This window comes from Rattus norvegicus, chromosome 19 (genome assembly GCF_021556685.1).
Source record: "Rattus norvegicus strain SHRSP/BbbUtx chromosome 19, alternate assembly SHRSP_T2T, whole genome shotgun sequence".
Lineage (NCBI taxonomy): Eukaryota > Metazoa > Chordata > Mammalia > Rodentia > Muridae > Rattus > Rattus norvegicus.
This window is the reverse complement of record NC_141552.1, coordinates 43,817,171-43,838,869: the sequence shown is the minus strand read 5'-3', so window position 1 is coordinate 43,838,869 and position 21,699 is coordinate 43,817,171. Positions and strand designations below refer to the sequence as shown.

Here is a 21,699-nt window from a genome sequence, read left to right as displayed (position 1 = left end):
CTACATCTTTCTCCTACCCCCTTGAGAGCAACAGAATCATCACAAGCCACTGATTCTTCAAATGCGCTCTCTGAGCTCAGCACCTACTGATTTTTCTCTCAGTAGGTTTGGGGTTTATGATTCTGACACAGACAGAGAGGGAGCCAGTATCCTGGCCTCTGTAGGAATCACCCCTTTTTATACTATACCACCTCTTCTTTATGTGTTTTTTAAAAGATTTATTCATTTATTATATGTAAGTACACCGTAGCTGTCATCAGACAACACCAGAAGAGGGCATCAGATCTCTTTACAGATGGTTGTGAGCCACCATGTGGTTGCTGGGAATTGAACTGAGGACCTCTGGAAGAGCAGTCGGAGCTCTTAACCACTGAGCCATCTCTCCAGCCCTCTTTATGTATTTTTAAAACATCACCTGGGGTTGGGGATTTAGCTCAGTGGTAGAGCGCTTGCCTAGCAACTGCAAGGCCCTGGGTTCGGTCCCCAGCTCTGAAAAAAAAAAAAAAGAAAGAAAGAAAAAAAATCACCAAATATTGTGGTTTGGTTAGTTTTAAAATATTATATTGGGACAGAGAGATGGCTCAGTGGTTAGAAGCACTGCCTGTTCTTCCAGGGGATCTCGGTTCGATTCCCATCACCCACATGACAGCTCACCATCACTCCAGTCCCAGGTGAATCAGTGTCCTCTGATGACCTCTGCATATACTGGGCACACTGGTAAAACACACACACATGTGTGAGGACAAAACACTCATACACATGAGAAATTTTAAATTATGTCATTGGAATTATAGACTATGCCTTTTTTTCCTGCATATCTAGAATGAGGAGGAGCAAGCTGAGCAGGGAAAACACAAAATGCACAGTTTGAGGAGAAAGGGGGCGCCAGGGAGCGTAATGGGGCCAAGTCCTGTGCTCCAGGACATGAGCAGACTGGGGAAAGCCTGATGCTAAATGGAATAAAGGGAGTGGTGCCCTCAGTACAGGACCCATCCAGCCACGCTTCCGACTTGTGAACAGGAACAGAAGAACAGCTCAGCAGTGAAGGAAACCAGGGAAGACAGGAAGCTCACCTTGAAGGCGTAACTGAGCGAAGCCCCATGTTCCAGCCCCGGCAAGCAGCGGAACTTGGCACCTTCAGGAACATAGTTCTGGCTTTCCAGACAAGGATAGAAGAAAGGAGCTGTGGAATCCCCCTCTGCGGCTAAGCAAAGCCACCGAGGCCAGGCAAATATCAGGGGGGTCCCCGAATGGAAGCCTGGAGAGGTCTTTGCCTGAAGCAATGAAGGTGAAGCCTGGATTGCCTTGGAGACCTCAAGATGTTGGAGACACCCGAGCTGTGGGATACCTGCTGAGGAGAGCTGCAAACAGTCCGAGAGAGAGAAGCAAGGTAGGCAATGAATCGGAGAGGAGTTGAAGACCTGGAGAGAGCTGTGACATGGAGATACTGAGCCAGAATTTGCCCAGCTGATTTTCGGTCCAGCATTTCCTACCTGTGCATCCCTTCCTCCTCTTTGGCATGGTATATCCTGTGCCATTGCATGTTAGAAGTATGTGATCTGGTCTTCGTTTTGACTTTCCAGGGGCTACAGCGAGAGATTACCATGAGTCTCAGAAGAGACTTGGGTCTTCTAAACAGTGTTGAGACTGCTCCAGACTACGGAAACTTTTGAAATTGGACTGAATGCATATTTGCATTATGATATGGCTACGAGCCCATGGGGACAGGGAGTGGAATGCGGTGGTTTGAATAGGAATGCTCTTTGTAGGCTCCTAGATTTGAAGATTTGGTTGCTAGGGACGTGCCCTTGTTAGAGGAAATGTGTCACTGGGGGTGGGCTTTAAGGTTTTAAAATGCCCAAGCCAGGCCTAGTAGCTCTCTCTTCTTCCTGCTGCCTGTGGATCTAAAGGTAGAACACTCAGGTCCTCCAGCACCATGTCTGGCTGCCTGTCACCATGCTGATAATGGACTAAAATTCTGTAAGCAATTAAACGCTTTTCTTTATAAGAATTTCCGAGGTCATGGTGTCTTTTCACAACAATAGAACACTAGCTAGATAGGAGGAGGAATTTGGGCATCCTCAGGTTTGGACACCTAGAAACAGTCTGAGGAGACAGAGGCAGCTATGGAATTGGAATTTATTCTGTATTTTTCCTTGTTCAGGGATTGAGGGGTGGTTTTCTTTCTTTTTTGACTGTTATGAACAATGTTGCTAGGACTATGTTTATACAATGCTGCTAGGAATAGCTGTACAGTGGAAATACATTTCAGATAGCAGATACATGGGAGGGGAATTGCTAGGTCATAGAACAGCATCAGTGCATCAATGCCAGATGAGACCACATGTGTTTTCAAGGACCTGCACCACTGTGCTTTCCTACCGGGTGTTTATGGGCAGTCCCACTGTGCACACCCTTACCTGTATTTCACAAGGCTGTTCTTTTAAGTTGTAACATTTCAAGGCTTGGTGAGGAAGTGAATTATGGCCTTACTCTCCATATTGTGTATAAAATTGTTATGAGCCCTTCGTGGGGCTCTGAGTTTAAAATGTCATGCTTTTGCTAGCCTGTCTTGTATGTACTCACTGGTCTGTTGGCTGGACAGAGCATAATTTTAAAGTATCCAGTTTGTCTAACTTTCTCCTCGGGGTCAGTGCTCTTTGTGTCTGTGTAAGTAATGGATTCCAGGGCGTGTGGCCCATCAGGAGCTGAGGAGGTTTCTGGAATCTGTGTAAACATGAAAGAAATATCTGACTGCACCAAGTTGTCTTCTGACCTCCACACACATGGCTCACTCCTGGGCCATCATGCACGCACACATGTGCGTGCACGCGCGCGAGCGCACACACACACACACACACACACACACACACACACTAATAACAATGAAAATAAAGATCTCTCTTTGCCATAAAGGTAGCCCCCATGTTAACACCAAATGTTTCGTGGCTAACACGTCTTTCGCTCACTCGCTAGAGCTGGGAGCACAGCCTTTCTCTGACACCTCCTCTATAAATGGAGCGCATGTCATAGGCATCGCTGTTCTTTATTCTCTACTCCTTTGCAGAGGTCTACCTTATTGTAGTTATGTGCATGCATGACCCTGTGTGGGTCTGCATGCGGACAGGCAGTGCTGGGGCAGACAGGAGACACTATGGCATTCCCTGGAGGTTCAGTTCAAGTGCCAGGAATTGAAGGTCTCCCCAAGAGCAGTGCACGCTGAGCTGCTGAGCCATCGCTGCTCCCGTTTCCCTCCACTCCATTGGCCTGTTGATCTTTGTTGATCTTTGTGTCACGCTACTATCCTGGCATATTTACTGTGTTCAATTGTAGTCTTCCTAAGCTACAATGAAGTTCTCTGTCTGTAGCATAGGCCCTCATATCCGATTCTTTGCTAAGAGTATCTTAGTTGTATCACAACACTTTTTGTTTTCATATAAACATTAGAATCACCATGTCAAGTTCTAAGAAAAAGAAGCTATTGCACGGGATCTATAAATTAGGGGAAAATGACAGTTTTAAGATATTCAATCTCCCAATCTATAAAAATGGTTTATCTCTCCATCTTCTGAGAAGTTGTGTGTTTTCCATCAGTAGTATATAGTTTTCTGAACAGGACTGGACTGGGGTAAATAAAGTGGGTGAGGTGATGGATGTGGGTGGGAGTGTTGGGGTGGGTGGGAGTGTTGGGGTGGGTGGGAGTAACAGGAGACATAGGAGTGGCTGAGAGTGGACGAGAATGAACAGAGGTCGGCTGTGTGTGTGAATGATGAGAGAGGGATGTCCTCTTCTCCCACCTCTCTCAAGACTTGGCTTTTTTTAAGGAAACACTCTCAGGTTCACAGTTGAGAGGAAATGGAGCATAGATTTCCCTTATGGCTCCTGTGGTGACCAGTGTTGACTGTCAACTTGACAGAATCTAAAAGCACTTTGGAGACAGGCCTCTGGAAATGTTGGGGGTGTCTTATTACATGAACTGAGGTGGAATGACCTACCCACCATGGACGGCACCATTCCCTGGTTGGGATCTTGAACTAGATAAACACTGGAGAGCAGGAACTGAGTACCCACCATGGGTGGCACCATTCCCTGGTTGGGATCTTGAACTAGATAAATACTGGAGAGCAGGAACTGAGCACCAGTATGCATTTACTCCTTTCTGCTTATGGGTCGTGAATGCTGTGTGACCAGCTGGCCTGACTTTCTCACCATAACTGTGATCTCAAGTAAACCCTTTCTCTCTTAAGTTGCCTTAGTCAGAGCATTTAAGCATAGCACCAGGAAATGACACCAAGGCAACGGCTCTATGGCACATACACAATTTCTGCAATAACCCACATTCCTCACTAGAGTCACGTATTTGTTAAAACTGGTGCCTGGGAGATAGCCACAGTCCATGGGGTGGGAAGACTCCACCGGTTTGGTCTACTGTACAATGTTTGTAGCCTTCCTAATACTATCACATATAATATTTCACCATCCTAAAATAGCCTTTGCCTTTGTGCTCCAACCCCATCTATCCTCCCTTTTTTTTTCCTTTTCTTTTTTTTTTTTTTTTTTTTTTTGGAGCTGGGGACCGAACCCAGGGCCTTGCGCCTCCTAGGCAAGCGCTCTACCACTGAGCCAAATCCCCAAACCCCTATCCTCCCTTTTAACCACCTCTGGGATCCACTGATACAGCTGCTGACCCCGTAGTCTTGTTTTTGTTTTCCAAATATCAATTAGTCATGCATACAGAGTGCCTGGCCTTCTCAGATTGCCTTCAGTTAATATGTATACATTTCTTTGTGTCTTCTCATGACTCGATCACTGCTCTTCACCGCTGAGTAATGTTATGTTATACGTGTGCACTCCAGTTTACTACCGACCTGTACAAAGACAACGTAGTTCCCCTCCGGTTGGGTGGTTGTAAATAAAGAATTTGTGTGGGTGTTTGTATGGACATATGTTTCCAATTCCTTTGGATTAATACCCAAAGGTATAACTGCTAAATGCCACAGAAGCAATATAGTTTGGTTTTCCGAGGGATTGCCAAACCATCTTCCAGGTGGTCATGCTGCGTTGTATTCTCATGAAAGAGAGTTCCAGCAGCTCTGTGCTCTCCCCATCAGTGTTAGATATGAGCTTGTGTGCATGAGTGCTCATGCCTCTGTGTGCACACTGGAGCCAGAAGAGGACTTCCTTTTCTATCTCTCTCCTATTTCCTTGAGACAGGCTCTCTCTCTGAACCTAGGGCCCGCACTTTCTCAGCTAGGCTAGATCCAGCAAACCTCAGAGATCCTCCCATCTCCACCTGCCTTGGAAACATACTTACATGCATGCATGCATACACACACATACATGCATGCATGCACACACATACATGCATGCATGCATGCATACACACATGCATGCATGCACACACACATACATACATACATACATACACACATACATGCATACATACATACATACAGTTGCTGCATAGGTTCTAGGATTGGAACTCTAGTTCTCATGATTGTACCCCAACTGCTATTAATGTGAGCCATTTCTCTAGCCCAGGTGTTGATCATTCTAAGAGTGTATAGTGGAATTTCATTGTCATTTTAATTGTATTTCCTTGATAACATAGAAACAAAGCACATATTCGTTCTTATTTACTGTGTGTGTATCTTCTTTGATGAGGTATCTGTTAGCCTTTGGTGCACTTTAAAATCAACTATTGTCATTATACTTTAAGATGTTTTTTTTCCTAACTCTTGGATATATCAACCAGAAGACCTACCACAAAAGATCTTTTTCAACTATTTCTCCCTGTTTGTGGCTTCTTTTCCCATTCTCTTGATACTGTGTTCTTTAGAGAATTTTTAGTTTTTAATGACCAAGAACTAGCCTGGCACAATAACCTAAGGGTTACTGTCACGAATGCCTTGTCAGTAACCAGCAGCTCTCTAATTGGACCTGAGACTCACTGGAAAAGAGATAAGTCATGCCTGTTACTGGAATCCTAGCCAACTTCTCAGGACCGGTGAAGTCATGATCTTGGAGGAGAACCTACACCCAGCGCTTTACTAGAGACATAATCTCTAACTACACTGATGGTCCTTATATCAACAGATAAGTATAGTCCTCGCCCACATCAAGGAAAGGTCTCTCTGCATTACAGAAAAGTACAACCAATCAAATGCAGAGCGGTGGAGCCCAGTCTGGATGGATACATTTACAATATCTCCATGGATAGATCTACAATACAACCCCCACACCTAAGGCTCAAGATGAGAGGACAGAAGACGGTACGGGCCAGAGAAATGGATTTGCGGCTGGATTGTGTCCCCTAGGAAGGTCAGGAGCCACATTCATAATGTCTCACCAAAGTGGTTTAAGAGCAGGGGCTGAACAAGGACAGTAGATATGTTAATCTCAACCAGAGGAGGGAGATCAGGGGAGAAGCCCGGATGCCTCAGTTCTATACAAAGAACTACCCACACCTCAGGAACGCTGAGAGTGGGAGGGAGAGTCTTCCCCAGGGAAGAGCGCAGCGACCAGTCATCCTATAGCAAATGGTCAGCACTGAATATATGTAAAGCAGATAGTGTGTAAGAGTTTAAGGAGTGTGTGTGTGTGTGTGTGTGTGTGTGTGTGTGTGTGTGTAAAACAACTGATAAAAAAGAGGTTATGAACTTGAAAAAGAGCAAGGAGGGAATATATGGGAGGCTTCAGAGGGCAGAAACTGTATTATAATCTCCAAAAATTAAAAAGTAATTAAAAAAAAATTTTTTTGGTTCTTTTTTTCGGAGCTGGGGACCGAACCCAGGGCCTTGCGCTTCCTAGGTCTACCACTGAGCTAAATCCCCAACCTCAATTTAAAAATTTTAATGAAGTCCAATTTCACTAGCTATTTCATATTTTGTTCCCTCCAAATCACAAGGCCACCTTGGCTTTAATCTCCTGGAAACTTTTATAGTTTCGCATTTTACACTCAGAGCATTGTCCATTTTGAGTTCATTTTTGTCTATGTCAAGATCCCCTGCCCTCACACATAGTTGTGCATCTGTTCTAACATTCTTTAAAATAATATCTTTGCTTCTTAACCAAAAATTAACAAATAATACTTTATGTGCATTTATTTCTGGGCTTTCCCCTGCACCATGTACTATGCATGTGCTGTTATAGTAGATCTTGCAGACGAGGAATACAGATTAGTCCTCTGATATATTCCTCTACGATATGTTAGTTGTTCTTGCTGTTTTGCCTCTCCCTATAAACTCTGGACTCTGTTTTTGGGTGCTCACAAAGTAAATTGCTGGAATTTTAACTGGGGTTGCATTGACCTCACACATTGTGCTGGTTAGTTTTGTTGATGTGATATAATCTAGAATCATCTGGAAGAGAACTTTAATGGGCGCTGTCTAAATCAGCTTGGCCCATAGGTGGGCTGTGGGAATTACCTTCACTGTGCTAGCTGTACCCACTGTAGGCAGTACCACTCCCTAGGCTTGGGATTCTGGACTGTGTAAATACAGAGAGAAGACTGAACTAGGAAGCAATGGTGCCTTTATTCTCTCTGCTCTGAACTGTGGATGTGCTGAGCTGCTTTGAATTCCTCCTGCCTTGACTTTCCCATAGTGGTGAGCCTTAACGTGGACTCATGAGCCATTTCTCCTGTGTTCCTTTTGTCCGAACATTTTATCACAGGATCAGGAAAAAACCAAGACCCTTATTGAGTTGATGTTATTAGTTCTTTGTAACTATAAGCACAACGTATTTGATTAGTTATACTATGATTTCCTGCATCAAAATTTTAGTTTCCCTTATGTGGGTCTTGTAAGTATTGTGAAAAAATTTATTCAGAATTTTAATTTTAGGGGGCTGCTAACCTAAGTGGTATTAAACTTTTCAATTCAGTATCAGTCTCCCTGCTCGGACAGAGAGAAGCGACTACAGTAGCAACTGCTGTGTCAGAGGCCACTTGCTCGGCCTATGACCGCCATCTCCTGTTCTCTTTCACTTCCAGGAGCTTGGCTGTTGGTGTCTGATTCCCCCCCTGGTTATTGTATACTCTGCAAACGAAGCTCTGTCTGTCACTTGACAACCCACTTGTCTCTGCTTACTTTTTAAAAGTTAACTTTAGAACATGTTTTTATGCATGCATGCATTTATTTACTTGCTGCTTCGAATCTAGGTTGACTTTGCACTGCTATGTAGCCCAGGCTAGCCTGTGCCTCCCCAGTGCTAGGATTACTCCTCCACTGCACTATGGCCAGCATTAGATAACCTTTAGATTAGCGAGGATACTGTAATTAACACAGGAGAACCATATCCCCACACCATATGCTCATGATTTATGCCCATGTAGTTTATCGATGAGCCGATGCTGACACACAATTGCCTAGCATCTCTATCTCATTTGGATTTCCTGAATTTTCCTTGATGCCATTCCTCTGTTTCAGGGTCCCCTTCAGAATGCCTCACTGCATTCCACAGCTGTATCTCTGCATGTGTCGTAACAATGGCAGTTTCTTAGGCTCCTCCTTTCTCATGACCTTGACCACAGGGAGAATTGTTGTCCAGCTGATCGATGGGATGTCCTTGAATGACATCTTCTCTTCACAGTTTCAGGAAGGCGATGTGTTTTGGGTACGAAGAACATAGAAGTGGGCTGCCAGCCTCTGGCACCCCATAGCAGTGACGCAGATTACAATGTAGCTTGTCATTGTTGACATTAACCTTGGTCAGCTGGTTCAAAACAATGAGATCATGCTTGCCGGGTTTCCTCTTTGTAAAGTTTCTCTTCCCATTTTCCATATCCACTCATCTCACACTTGAATAGTGAGTCACCCTCATCTTCTTAGAGAACAGCCACACAAATAGTGAGACACTCTTCTGCGTGGGAACTGGGTCCTTTCCCCACTAATGAATTTATTCAGTCATTCGTTTATTCGAGTGTAGACTTGTGGATATTTAGTTGCTACGCTGGGTTTATTTTTCCTCAGGATCTTCCAGCTTTCCTCGATAAGTTCCATCTGGAAGTTTCCTTTGTCCCCCCCTTCACTTCTTGGCGTTTTAACAGTTTCTGGTACTATATGCTCCACGACCATCGTGTCCTCCACCTGGCTGTGTCTGAGAATCCGCATGTCTCTGTGTAACTCATTCTTTTGTACTGGAGAAAACTTAGCAGGAACCAAACTCAAGGCGCTTAAGGTGCCTCCTCTCCCAAAGCATTGCTTCAAGGCCTCTTTGTGTGAAGCCCTACACTGACGTGAGCTGAGCAGAGTCTACCTTCTTCCAAAGGAAAAAGGAAATGTCCACTCGCCTGTGTACAGATACACACACATAGCTATCTGTACGTATGAGCTCTAAGAGCGCTACACTACGCATGGGTCTGATTTTGATCATCGTGACGGAGGTCATTTGCAGACCTTACTTGATATTGTTTCCTTCCCATTCCAGGGAAAGTCACCCACTTCTGAACCGTTCGATTCTGGCTTGTATGTGTGGTGGCTTCAGAATCGCTGCTCAAACCCAGTGGGAAACAACTCTGTCAGCGATAAAGCTGGGTTAACACACGACTCTTTCGCCTCCACTGTCCCTGCCAGCTTCCAGAGTTACTGAGCCCAGTCTTCAATCACATGCCCTGTGAGCTCATTTCAAATATCCTCAGTACATTCAGATTTCTTTTCAGATTCTTTGTTCTATTCTTAGCTTCCTCAAACTCCTTAATTTGCATAAAGTTTACTCATTATGCTATGAAGTGCTATGTGTTTTGACAAATATTTAATGGCTAGTGTTCACCGTTATGGCATTTCACACAACAGGTTCACAGACCTGAGACGTCAGCGGGTTTCATCTGTTTAACTCGTGCTCCTCCTCTAGAGACACTGATCTATGTACTGTATGCATCTGCTGTTTACGAGTTGTGTGTTTGCAGGATACAGCATGGAACTTCATACTTCTTTAGGTTAGACATACGGATCTAAGACTCAGCCATCGCTTTTCATAGCCTGATACCTCATTCTCCTCTTCTCCTTCTTCTCTTCTTCTCCTTCTCCTTCTCCTTCTCCTTCTTTCTTCTTCTTCTTCTTCTTCTTCTTCTTCTTCTTCTTCTTCTTCTTCTTCTTCTTCTTCTCCTTCTTCTTCTCCTTCTCCTCCTTCTCCTTCTTCTTCCTCTTCTTCCTCCTCCTCCTCCTCCTCCTTCTCCTCCTCCTCCTCCTCCTCCTCCTCCTCCTCCTCCTCCTCCTCCTCCTCCCCTTCTTCAATCATTGAATAACATTCCATTGTATGGATGTAGCAGAGTTTGTCCATTTCCCTATCGGTTTCTTCCAGTTTATGTCAGTTATGAAGAAAAGGTCTGTGTTGGTTTTGCATGGATGTATATTAAGTTTTTATGCTCCTAAGGAAATACCTAAGAATGTGGTTTGGGAATGATAGAATAAAACTTGTTTTGCGAGACACTGTCACCGGCTTTGCTTAGAGGATCAGTCCTTATTAGTTCCCTTCAACACACGAATGCTTCATGAGGCTCTTCCCTCATCTAATGACTCTCTGCAGGGCCATATGTTTTTAGATTCACTGTGTCTAATTTAAGACCTTAAACATAGTAGGACCTAAATAAATATTTGATTAGTGAATGAGTACGGCTTCAAGGCTTTAAAGTGCACATCAAGGGGCTGGGGCTGCAGATCAGCACCTATCTAGTGAGAGCAAGGTTTTAATGGCACCACTGAGAAACAACAGCAAGTTATAACGACACTACAGGCCTGTCTTGATGGCTCCAAAATGCCATGCTCCCCTCCTTGTCTTGGCAGACAATTGGGATTAGCGCAAGTTCCTTACCACACATCTCCGTCCCCCCCAGCACAGGTGGGGTTTTTGTGTACATTACGAGTTTTATGAATTAAAGCTGCTTCAGAAAGGAATGATTGAGGCTCCCCCAAACTTTATCTCGTGTGGGATGCTAATTTCATTCTCTTGCTGCAATGAAATACTCTGCCCAAAGCAGCTTCAAGAGGAAAGGGTTTTCCCACCTTACACTGACTGCCAGTCACAGTCCATTCATCATTAAGGAAAGTCAGGGCTGGGACTCAAAATAGGGCCCCGGAGCACGATTGTTGGAGGACTGTCCGTCACCTGCTGGCTCACTCAGCCTCACGCATGGGGTCATGTTTAGTCAGCCTTCTTGACAAGCCCAGGACGGCGCACTCAGGGACCGTAGTGTTCACAGTGGACTGAGCATCCCCACGTCAATTAATAACCAAGGCAATTCCTTGCACACATGCCCACCATCTGACCTAGGGTTTCCTCAGTTGAGGCCTCCCCGTCAATTGACAGTTAACAGTGGCAAAGCTAGCAATCTAGGCTCAGAACACGTGTTGCGTGGCTCAGGGTGCCACTGCCGATACAGGACAAACAACACAAGTGACAACCATTGTGTTCTACGTAAGCCAGCATTTTCCTGCCCTAATGTGTTGAAGTGCTGAGTATCTGCACCTGTATGTAGAACCTTTACACGGATGAACTTAGAGGGGCCTCCCTACAACTTCACAAGATTTTTAATTAAACAGCTTTCGCTTGTGACTCTAAGGAGGCATTTCTCCTCTGTACTAAAATTAGTAAAGAAAAAGATCAAAAATTAAAGTAATACAGCATGCATTCGGTCCTCTGCAACTGCACTCGGTCCGCCTCTCCCTCTCACCGCAGCTTCTGCCTGACAGAACAGCAGTTGCACAATGGATGTATTCATGTGTCTGAGGTTCCCCCAAAACATCCAGATAATAACTTCATGAGCACAAGAAACAAGGCAGCGTATGTGCGTTTTCATCATGTGCCACAGGTCTGCATGTAAAAGACTATTCAATATATTTTTTTAAAAAACAAACAGTCAAAACCAAGAGCAACTTGGCTGCATGTCTGTGTGGATCCAAGTGTTTTCAGAGCAGACCCCAGTAATGTATAATGACCCTTCTACCTGGCCGAGGGGATCCCCAACAGCCTCAGCCTATCAAATGAACCCCCAAAGCTGACCGAAGGGATGGCATGCTTTGAGAACTCTTCCAAAGAGTGTCGGGGAAACTAGAGAATGCTCTAGATTTTCACCGTTTGGAAAGACATGGAAGTGAAGTTACTGATACACTTGTTTATGATTTTAGTTTTATTTGAGGAGAGTGAGAGAAGGAGAGATGCCCACATGCATGTGGGTGCCTACAAAGTCCAAAAGGCATCCTGTCTCCTGAGGCCAGAGTTGTGGGTACTGGTGAGGCACCCTACATGAGTGCTGGGAACTGCACTCTGGTTCTCTGGGAGAGCAGCCAGTGTTCCTAACAGCTACACCATCTCTCCAACCCCCTAGTTTCTGTTTATTAGAACCTACATGGGTTGCTCCTACATTAGGAATTGGAGCCAATAATCCAAACTATTTTCAAAGGCGCTTCCAGAGCTTGGGTATTTTCTGAATAACACCCAAAGGGAGAGAGAGTTCATTATCAGTCCTGGAGTTTTCCAGAGTCCTGACTTATGTTTTCCTCTCATATGCCTGAGCTACCTGTCACCTTCTGGTGAGGGCGGTGGTTCCACATGTCTTTGCCCAGGTACATTCTTCCGGGGGGTTGTGTTTTCCCATTCCCTACCATGGGGGAAGCTTGCTTTCCTAGGATCTTTCTAGAAAGTCTTACTATACCAAACCCCTTATTCCAGGACCTGCTGAGAAAACCTCCTTCCCATGAGCTGAGTGTTTACAGCTGTAGTTGTGGGACTGAATTAGAATTAATTTTTGATTGTGGGCCTATCAAATGGCCTGGCTTCCCAGTAAACCCTTGGAATATCTTTGGGCCTCAACCCTTGTAGGCACCAATAAGTCCTGGTATGCAGTGATGGCTGGTTTGCCAGATTTCCCCAGAGAGAAAGACTACAGGAAACAACATTATAGACCCAGGTAGATGCTTGCCTGGCATTAAGGAAGCTCTGGGCTCGATCCCAGAACCACACACAGAAGCTAGACTAGACAGCTCGTGTCTGTGTGTCCTGTACTAAGGCGGTGGGAGAGGAAGATCCAGTTTTCAGTCACCCTGAGCTTCAGAATGAGCTTCAGGCCGGTCCCAGTTAACAGGGCACCCTGTCTAGAGGGGGGAGGGCACAGTAAGACAGCTGTGAGGAGAAAAAGTCCGAAGATGCGAGTTTGGGTCCCAGAACTCATCAGAGAACTGATCCTGTTAGCTGTCCTCTGACCTTCCCATGTGACCAAACCCACACACAAGAAACCAATGTAATAACAAACAAGTTCACAAACAAAAAATATCTACATTAGTCAAACGGTCGCATTCTTCACACCTGATCTTAGCCACAGGCGGAGAAGCGATAAACACTCTGTTCACATCTTCCAGTAATAAGTTACCCTTTTCTAACAGCGCCTGTCTGAATAGCTACAAAGGAATCTTACGGTTTGTATTCAAAGTGAGGCTGGCCAAATCTCTGGGCCAGCCGGTGGCAGGAGGCCTCATCCAGTTGCTTTTCCCGGTAACTCCCTGAGTAGGTTGTCACTGAAGAAGTAGACCATCGCGCCTCATTCTGCCACAGTTCTCGGGCCTTGCGTCTGATCAGCTCGAACTCTGTAGAAGTGAGAGGGCTAAAGGGAAGCTGGATTTCCGGGGCTAAGTACAAGAAGTGCGACATGGCTATGGGCGGACAGGGAAGCTGTAGGCAACAGCGGTTCAAGCCCTGGGCAGGGCGAAGAGTTCATTCCCTTCTAGTAGCAGGAAGCTACTGGCTGGGCTGACCAAGCTTCTGAAGCTTGACAGCTCACAGAGGGAAGCCGGGCAGTTTTAAGTCCAGTTACCAGGCAACGGGTCACAAAGTTCCACAAAGCCTATGTCCGTTCCAACCACACAGATTTTCACTAATTTGTAAACTATAAAAGTTCGAACCATTGATCTAAGAAAAATGATACTTCGTAGTTATGGCAAGAAGGCACTAGGCAAAATTATTTGCCTATTCGTACTGACATAATATGGTCTATCGGAAGGATGGTGGCTTAGGCGAGAGGAGTCAGAAATGGAAGACGCTCCCTGAGGACCTAGGCTCAAGACCAAGACAACTCTTATAAGGACAACATTTAATTGGGGCTGGCTTACAGGTTCAGAGTTTCAGTCCAGTATCATCAAGGTGGGAACATGGCAGCATCCAGGCAGGCATGGTGCAGGAGGAGCTGAGAGTTCTACATCTTCATCTGAAGGCTGCCAGCAGAATACTGACTTCCAGGCAGCTAGGACGAGGGTCTTAAAGTCCAGGCCCACAGTGTCATATCTATTCCAACACCTCCTAATAGTACCATTCCCTAGGCCAAGTATATTCAAACCAGGACACTTCCACATCACTGTATATCAACAAAGGAAGTCAGAGCAGGAACCTGAAAGCAAGACTCGATGCAGAGGCCATAGAGGGTGCTGCTTGCTGGCTTGTTCCGCATAGCATGCTCAGCTTGCACTCTTATGGAAACTAAGACCACCATCCCAAGGATGGCTCCACCCACAATGGGCCCTCCCACATTGATCACTGAGAAAATGCCTTACAGATGGATCTCATGAATTTCCTGAACTGAGGTTTTCTCCACTCTAACTCTAGTGGTGTCAAGTTGACACACAAAACCAGTCAGTACATTCACCAACAATTCCTTGGCAAATCAAAATGACACTGAATTTTTATGTTTGTCCTTTATTTTGTCAACCCCTGGAGTGGCACTGCTCTTCTCTCAGTGTTTGGCCAAGTCACCAGTGCAGTTCCTCACAGCCCTGCCTCAGGTGATCACACCAGTGCTAAGATGCTTCATTCAACAGGAAACACTGCCGTCCCTGACTACAGAAACTAAGCCCAGGGCAAGCCTAGGATATGCATTTTAAAAATATTTTTGTTGGGGTTGAGGATTTAGCTCAGTGGTAGAGCGCTTGCCTAGGAAGTGCAAGGCCCTGGGTTCGGTCCCCAGCTCCGAAAAAAAAGAACCAAAAAAAATATTTTTGTAACGTAGTTTAAATGTTTGTGTGTGCACATATGTGTAACCCACGTGTGTGCAGTTTCTCATTGAGGCCAGAAGAAGGCACTGGAGCCCTGGGAGCTGAGGTAGAAGGGATTGTGAGCTTCCTAACCATTGTGGTTAGGAAACAAGTGCTCGAACCAAACTTAGGTCCTGTCCAAAAGCGCTTTGTTCTCTTACCCAACAATGAAGTGATGTTCTGAGGACAGAATTTTAGAACTTTTGAAAGTCCTGAGGCTGCCACACTGCCTGATGTGTTTCTCTGAAGTTATTGGCAAATACTGCATATGTGACTTTCAGGGATTTCTTTTTCTTTTTTTTTCTTTTTTTTTTTTTTTTTTGGTTCTTTTTTTCGGAGTTGGGGACTGAACCCAGGGCCTTGCGCTTCCTAGGCAAGCGCTCTACCAACTGAGCTAAATCCCCAACCCAGGGATTTCTTAAAAGGTTGAAATCTAGAACATCAGGACCTTTGCTCCAGGGAAGTCGAGAGACTGCAGCCCAAGCTGGTGTTCCTCCTGGAGAAATCCAGAGGAGACAAGACGACAGAGAGATGACAGGAAAGGCAAGAGAGAGGAATGGGTTGCCCAGCTCTTGTCAGTCCATGTGGGGTCAAGGAGCAGCCAGCTGTGTGTGTCCTGAGCCTCTGTTTATTCAAGCAAAAATGGTGGTTTAGCCCAGAAAATTCTGCTAGCCATCTTCATTGTTCGGAAACAGGATAGTAAACAAGACTGTAAAAGGAGATTTGTAGAGAATGCTTTCAGATTTTCCTCTCAAATTACAAGGCGGTCTATAAACAAATATGGAGTAAACTAAGATCCTTCCAAATAAGTCACCCTATAAGTCACTTTATTGTCTCTAGCTTGTTCTCTATACTTTTTTTCTTCCTAGAAATGATCATATCATTTTAGCAACTATAATCACCCAAAGTGGTGACACAGGTTGGAGATATGGCTTGAGAGACTCAGAAATAAACTCTTACAGCTCTGGCCATCTGGTTTTTGAAAAGAGAAGAACAACACACACTGGAAAAAGGACAGCCTCTTACAAGGACTGCTGGGGACTGGGCATCCATGCATAGACAAAACGAGACTGGGTCTCACTAAAAATGGACCAAAGGCCTCAGTGTAGGACCTGAGAGTCTGAAATGAGAGATCCTGGTGGCAGCACTCACCCCAAGACACAGACATCCTCGAAGCCACTGGAACAGGATCCCTGTTGTTGAGGAAATGGTTTGATTGTATCAAACCAGAACACCCCAGTGCAGCATAAGAGCAGTTAGCAGAGCTGAGAGCCCACAGAAGAGAGGAAATTCTATCAGCTTCCCAGCCAAGGGGGCTGGGTAGACAGAGAACACAAAGAACTCACAAAATTAAATCACTAGAGGAGCAGATCACTGAGTGAACAAACATACAAATGAAATACAAAAAGCCAATAGAAAAAATGTTTGGTGTTTTTAGTCTTTAGGGAAATGCAGGTTAAGAAAGACTGGGATTGTATCTTATCTTAGTTGACTACTGACAAGAAAATAAAATGTTGGCAAGGATGAGGAGAGGGGGCTTACACACTGTTGGGGGGAGTTTCAAGTTGTACAAATTGTATGGAAGTCAGTACTGAGGTTTCTCAAAAATCAAAAAACAAACAAAAGAACAAGACCTACTAGTCCAGCTGTACACCCAAAGGAATCAAAGCCACCCCACATCTACACACTGCTTACAACAGCCACAGCTCACAACCAGCATGTGAGGTGTGCACACTGTGGATTTACTGAGCCGTAAATAAAAAGCATCTTTTTCAATAAAATAGAAGGACCTGTGTGTCTTCAAGTTGAGCCAGTCTCACAAACACGAGGACACACATCTCTCACTTGTGGGAATTTGAGGTGGGGAAAAAGATGGAGTAAAGGGGGGGCTGTTAGAGAAGGGGAAAGGGGGGTGGGTGGGGCATAGAGAAGGCGGTGGGCGTGTGTGAGTGTGCCCAAGTGCACTGAATGCACGTAAGACACTGTTATGACAACCCCATTGCTTTACACGAGCAACATGTGGTGATACAAAAGAGAAAAGACAGTGACACTGAATCCCAATGTGTGAACCACTGACTTGGAGGAACTGTGGATCAGCTCCACAGCCTGCTAGATGTTGAGCATCCCTGTGAAAGTGAACTCACCACGAGTGTAGCCCCCGCTACATCACTTTCCTCATAGACACAAAGCTGGGCTTTGATCCCAGCCCTGCAATGTTCAATGAATGAATGAGTGAATGAATGAATGAATGAATGAATGAATTGAACATTTTGATGTGAATGTTCAATCTGTAAGGATCCTAAAGGAACTCATGATCATTCTTTGCTCGTTTTTCAAGTTCATATTCTCAGGGCCTGGTGTATGGCATCGCTTTGCTTGGTCTGACTTCTGTATCGCAGAGTCTTCATTAAGAACTTCCTTTAGGGGCTGGCAATGTGGCTCAGCAGGTTAAGGGACTTGCTGTGCAAACCTGGTGACCTGAGTTTGATTCCCAGAACCCATATAATGATATAGGAAGGGAATTGACTTCACAAAGCTGTCTTTTAACCTCCTCCATACACACTCTGTGGACTGTGTACCTTCCCCACATAAATACACACACACACACACACACACACACACACACACACACACACACACAAATTTAAACAAATACATTTTTGAAAATAAAAAAACACTTTTTTTGTAACCAGATTTCAGCGAGCTGTGATTTTTTTTATCACAGTATGTTAAACAATCAAACATCTAATCACGAGTATATGAACATGTTTTGTTGTTGTTGTTGTTTTTAACAGGTGCACAGAAGGCTTGGTACCTTTAGGGAGCCCTTAGAATCCTATGGTGTTTCTTTATACCTCCCAGTCTCTCTTTTTTAAATTTTTTATTAGATATATTTCTTTACTTACATTTCAAACATTACTCCCCTTCCCGGTTTCTTATCCATAAGTTCCCATTCCCTCCCCTCCCACTCCCCCTCCCCCATATGGATATTCCCCCCATACATTCCCCTTATTGACCTCCCCCCCATATTCCCCTGCACTGAGGGTTCAACCTTGGCAGGACCAAGGGCTTCCCCTTCCCCTGGTGCCCCAACAAGGCTATTCTCTGCTACATATGCAGTTGGAGCCCTGGGTCAGTCCATGTATATTCTTTCCATAGTGGTTTAGTCCCTGGAAGCTCTGGTTGGTTGGCATTGTTTTTTTTCTATGGGGTTGCAAGCTCCTTCAACTCTTTCAATCCTTCCTCTAATTCTCCCCCAAGGGGGTCCTGTTCTCAGCTCAGTGGTTTGCTGCTAGCATTGACCTCTGTATTGGACGTGCTCTGGATGTGTCTCTCAGGAGAGATCTATATCTGGTCCCTTTCCGCATGCATTTTTTAGCTTCATCAATCTTATCTAGTTTTGGTGGCTGTATATATATGGGCCACATGTGTGTCAGGCTCTGAATGGCCATTCCTTGAATCACTGCTCTAAACTTTGCTTCCACACCTCCTCCTATGGAAATTTTCCCCCTTTTAAGAAGGGGTGGGAGCATCCACATTTTGGTCATCCTTCTTCTTGAGCTTCCTGTGGTCTGTGGGTTGCATCTTGGTTAATTCAAGCTTTTTGGCTAATATCCACTTATCAATGAGTGCACACCAAGTGTGTTTTTCTGTGATTGAGTAACCTCACTCAGAATGATATCTTCTAGTTCATTCCATTTGCCTATGAATTTCATGAAGTCATTGTTTTTGATAGCTGAGTAGTACTCCATTGTGTAGATGTACCACATTTTCTGTATCCATTCCTCTGTTGAAGAGCATCTGGGTTCTTTCCAGCTTCTGGTTATTATAAATAAGGCTGCTATGAACATAGTGGAGCATGTGTCTTTGTTGTATGTTGGAGCATCTTTTGGATATATGCCCAGGAGAGGTATAGCTGGGTCCTTAGGTAGTCCTCAGGAACCTCAGAAAATTTCCAGAATGGTTGTACCAGTCTGCAATCCCACCAACAATGGAGGAGTGTTCCTCTTTCTCCACATCCTCACTAGCATCTGCTGTCACCCGAGTTTTTTATCTTAGCTATTCTGACTGGTGTGAGGTGGAATCTCAGGGTTGTTTTGATTTGCATTTCCCTGATGACTAAGGATGTTGAACATTTCTGTAGGTGCTTTTTGGCCATTTGATATTCCTCAGCTGAGAATGTTTTGTTTAGCTCTGTACCCCATTTTTAATAGGGTTATTTGATTCTCTGGAGTCTAACACCTTGAGTTCTTTGTATATTTTGGATATTAGCCTTCTATCAGATGTAGGATTGGTAAAGAATCTTTTCTTAATCTGTTGGTTGCTGTTTTGTCCTAATGACCGTGTCTTTTGCTTTACAAAAGCTTTGTCGTTTTGTGAGGTTCCATTTGTCGATTCTTGATCTTAGAGCATGAGTCATTGGTGTTTTGTTCAGGAAATTTTCCCCAGTGCCCATGTGTTCGAGACTTTTCCCTACTTTTTCTTCTATTAGTTTGAGTGTATCTGGTTTGATGTGGGAGTCCTTGCTCCACTTGGACTTAAGATTTGTACAAGGTGATAAGAATGGGTCAATTTGCATTCTTCTACATGCTGACCTCCAGTTGAACCAGCACCATTTGTTGAAAATGCTATCTTTCTTCCATTGGATGGTTTTAGCTCCTTTGTCAAAGATCAAGTGACTATAGGTGTGTGGGTTCATTTCTGGGTCTTCAATTCTGGTCCACTGGTCTCTCTGCCTGAACATGGGTTTTTAAGAGGGTGAAATACCTTATGTAACGCTTGCACTACGCTAGCCAGCCAGCAAGAAGCGTGCTAACCATCTCAAGTAAGGGCGCCATTGGCGGGGGGTGTGGTGGGTGGGGGGTGGGGGGGTGTTTGAACAGGCTTTTCTGAATGTGATTGGTCAGTTTAAAGATGTGTTGCTAGGCATTAACCTAAAAGGTTCCATGGCGAGGGAAGTTTAGCCTGAATTGGGCATGTTCTTAGCTGGAGAACTTCCCTGAACTTTTGATATTTCAATGTTCACTGTGCATCTTTGAAAGGGTACAAGATTATGGTGTCTTTTGCGAGCCGACTTGACTGCAAGCCTCCTTGTATGGGAAGGCATCTCTTGGATCGGCTGTCTCCAGAATGGTCAAGAACTGAAAAGATTCCAGGAGTCTACAGCAGAGACAATAGTTAAGGCTTAGACTCTAGAGTGAGCTAGATCTCGAGTAGAATGATCGCCAGAGCCTGGCATAAGGGTGAAGCTGAAGCAAACAAACAAGCAAACCCACAAAACAAACCATAACAGTAACGGCAAAAACCAGAGCAAAAACAGTAAATTAAACACCCTTATATGGTTACCCATGCATCTTTGTGGAGGGGGAGAGGCTGATCCTACAATCTGGTTCCTCAATTGTCTCTTTATTATATCAATAAAGATGGCAGAAACCAGTCGTTGGGCGAAGGTAAAGAGGCAGGATTTCCGGGTCCTCAGAGGAAAAGGAGGAAAAAAAGATAAAGGTGAGAGGAGCACGGACACCATGTAAGGCCTGGGGACCATTAGAACTGGTGGCAGCCTCTGCCACCTGCAGAATTCTAACATAGCATAGCTGGTGAGTTAGGGCTGTAGATTCTTCGCCCAGCTATTTAGTTATCTGGTCAGTTTTAAAATAATAAAGTCTCTAGTGTTTTCCTTCCACGGGGCTGAAGGGGGCAGGAGAAGAGAGTGGGCAGCCGGGCTGGTTAACAGGTAGTGCGCAAGCAGCAGCGTCCAGCATTTTCGGGAAGGGTGGTTGTTGCTGGCTTGGCAAAGCCAGCAGGAGGAACGGGGACATTCTCGGGAAAGCGCCAGCTGACAGCATGGCAGCGGCTGTTCTCAGAGCACAGCCGGGAGCTGGGGAGAGCTCCCAAGAAAAAGTAAGCGTGTTCTTAAAATTACACGCAACATCCTTAGCCCAAACCCAGTATTCTGGAAGACCCTTTCCCATAAACCAATCCATGCACTGCACACTATATTACCTGGTGGTCACTCTTTGGGTCTACCCTCACAGACTGAGTGTATCAAGCTATGCTCTGAGATGGTACTCGCTGATGTTGTTGGAAGATGAAGTCAGGAAGAGCTCAGGTAAGGGAGTCCAGGAAGACGAAATGTCCTGGGATCCCACGTGAAGATCTCGGCCCAAATCTGTCTCTTCCCCAGGAACAGCTGGCTGAGAGTGGCTCATGTCTAAATTATCACACATATTGTGACAGTAGCTGTCTGAGGCTTTCAGTCATAATAATGGAACTCCTCATGGGACTAATGTCTTCATGCCTACCGACTGTGTGCTTTGGATATTTTGTTTTCAAAGCTCTTGAAGCCTGTGTGGTGGGAGGCGTGGAGCTGTGTGCCACAGGAGTGAACGGAAATAAAGAAGGTAAACTGCAAGGGAAGGGGCAGGGGGAGGGGTGATTGAAAGAATTAGTGAGAAACAAGAAAGGGAGACTTTTTCTTTCTTCTTTACTTTGCTTTATTAAACTTAATTCTTAGTTATGTTTACTGCTTTAAAAAATGAAACTGTTTATATATGGTACATAAGTTATGATTCTGTTGTTTAAAAAAGTATATGTGCATATTTATGCTTGGGAGGAAAAGCTAGATATAAGTGAATACTTGTTGCTGAGCGGGAGACACACATGGTTTTTATATTCATTTTTT

General features: G+C 44.8%; 1 protein-coding gene and 1 long non-coding RNA gene across 2 annotated transcripts in view; one reads left to right on the top strand and one right to left on the bottom strand.

Moving 5' to 3' along the window:
* Positions 1 to 13,736, bottom strand: part of C19h4orf51 (similar to human chromosome 4 open reading frame 51) — a 35,457-nt gene extending 21,721 nt beyond the window's left edge. Inside the window, 1 exon segment of the mRNA NM_001025764.2 lies at positions 13,412 to 13,736. Coding sequence (NP_001020935.1) covers positions 13,412 to 13,644 — 233 coding nt within the window. The 5' untranslated portion in view covers positions 13,645 to 13,736.
* Positions 1 to 21,699, top strand: part of LOC102550010 (uncharacterized) — a 48,705-nt gene that overhangs the window by 21,776 nt on the left and 5,230 nt on the right. Inside the window, exon 3 of the long non-coding RNA XR_015643611.1 lies at positions 21,353 to 21,418. This is a non-coding gene — a long non-coding RNA (uncharacterized LOC102550010). The remainder of the gene's footprint in view (positions 1 to 21,352; positions 21,419 to 21,699) is intronic.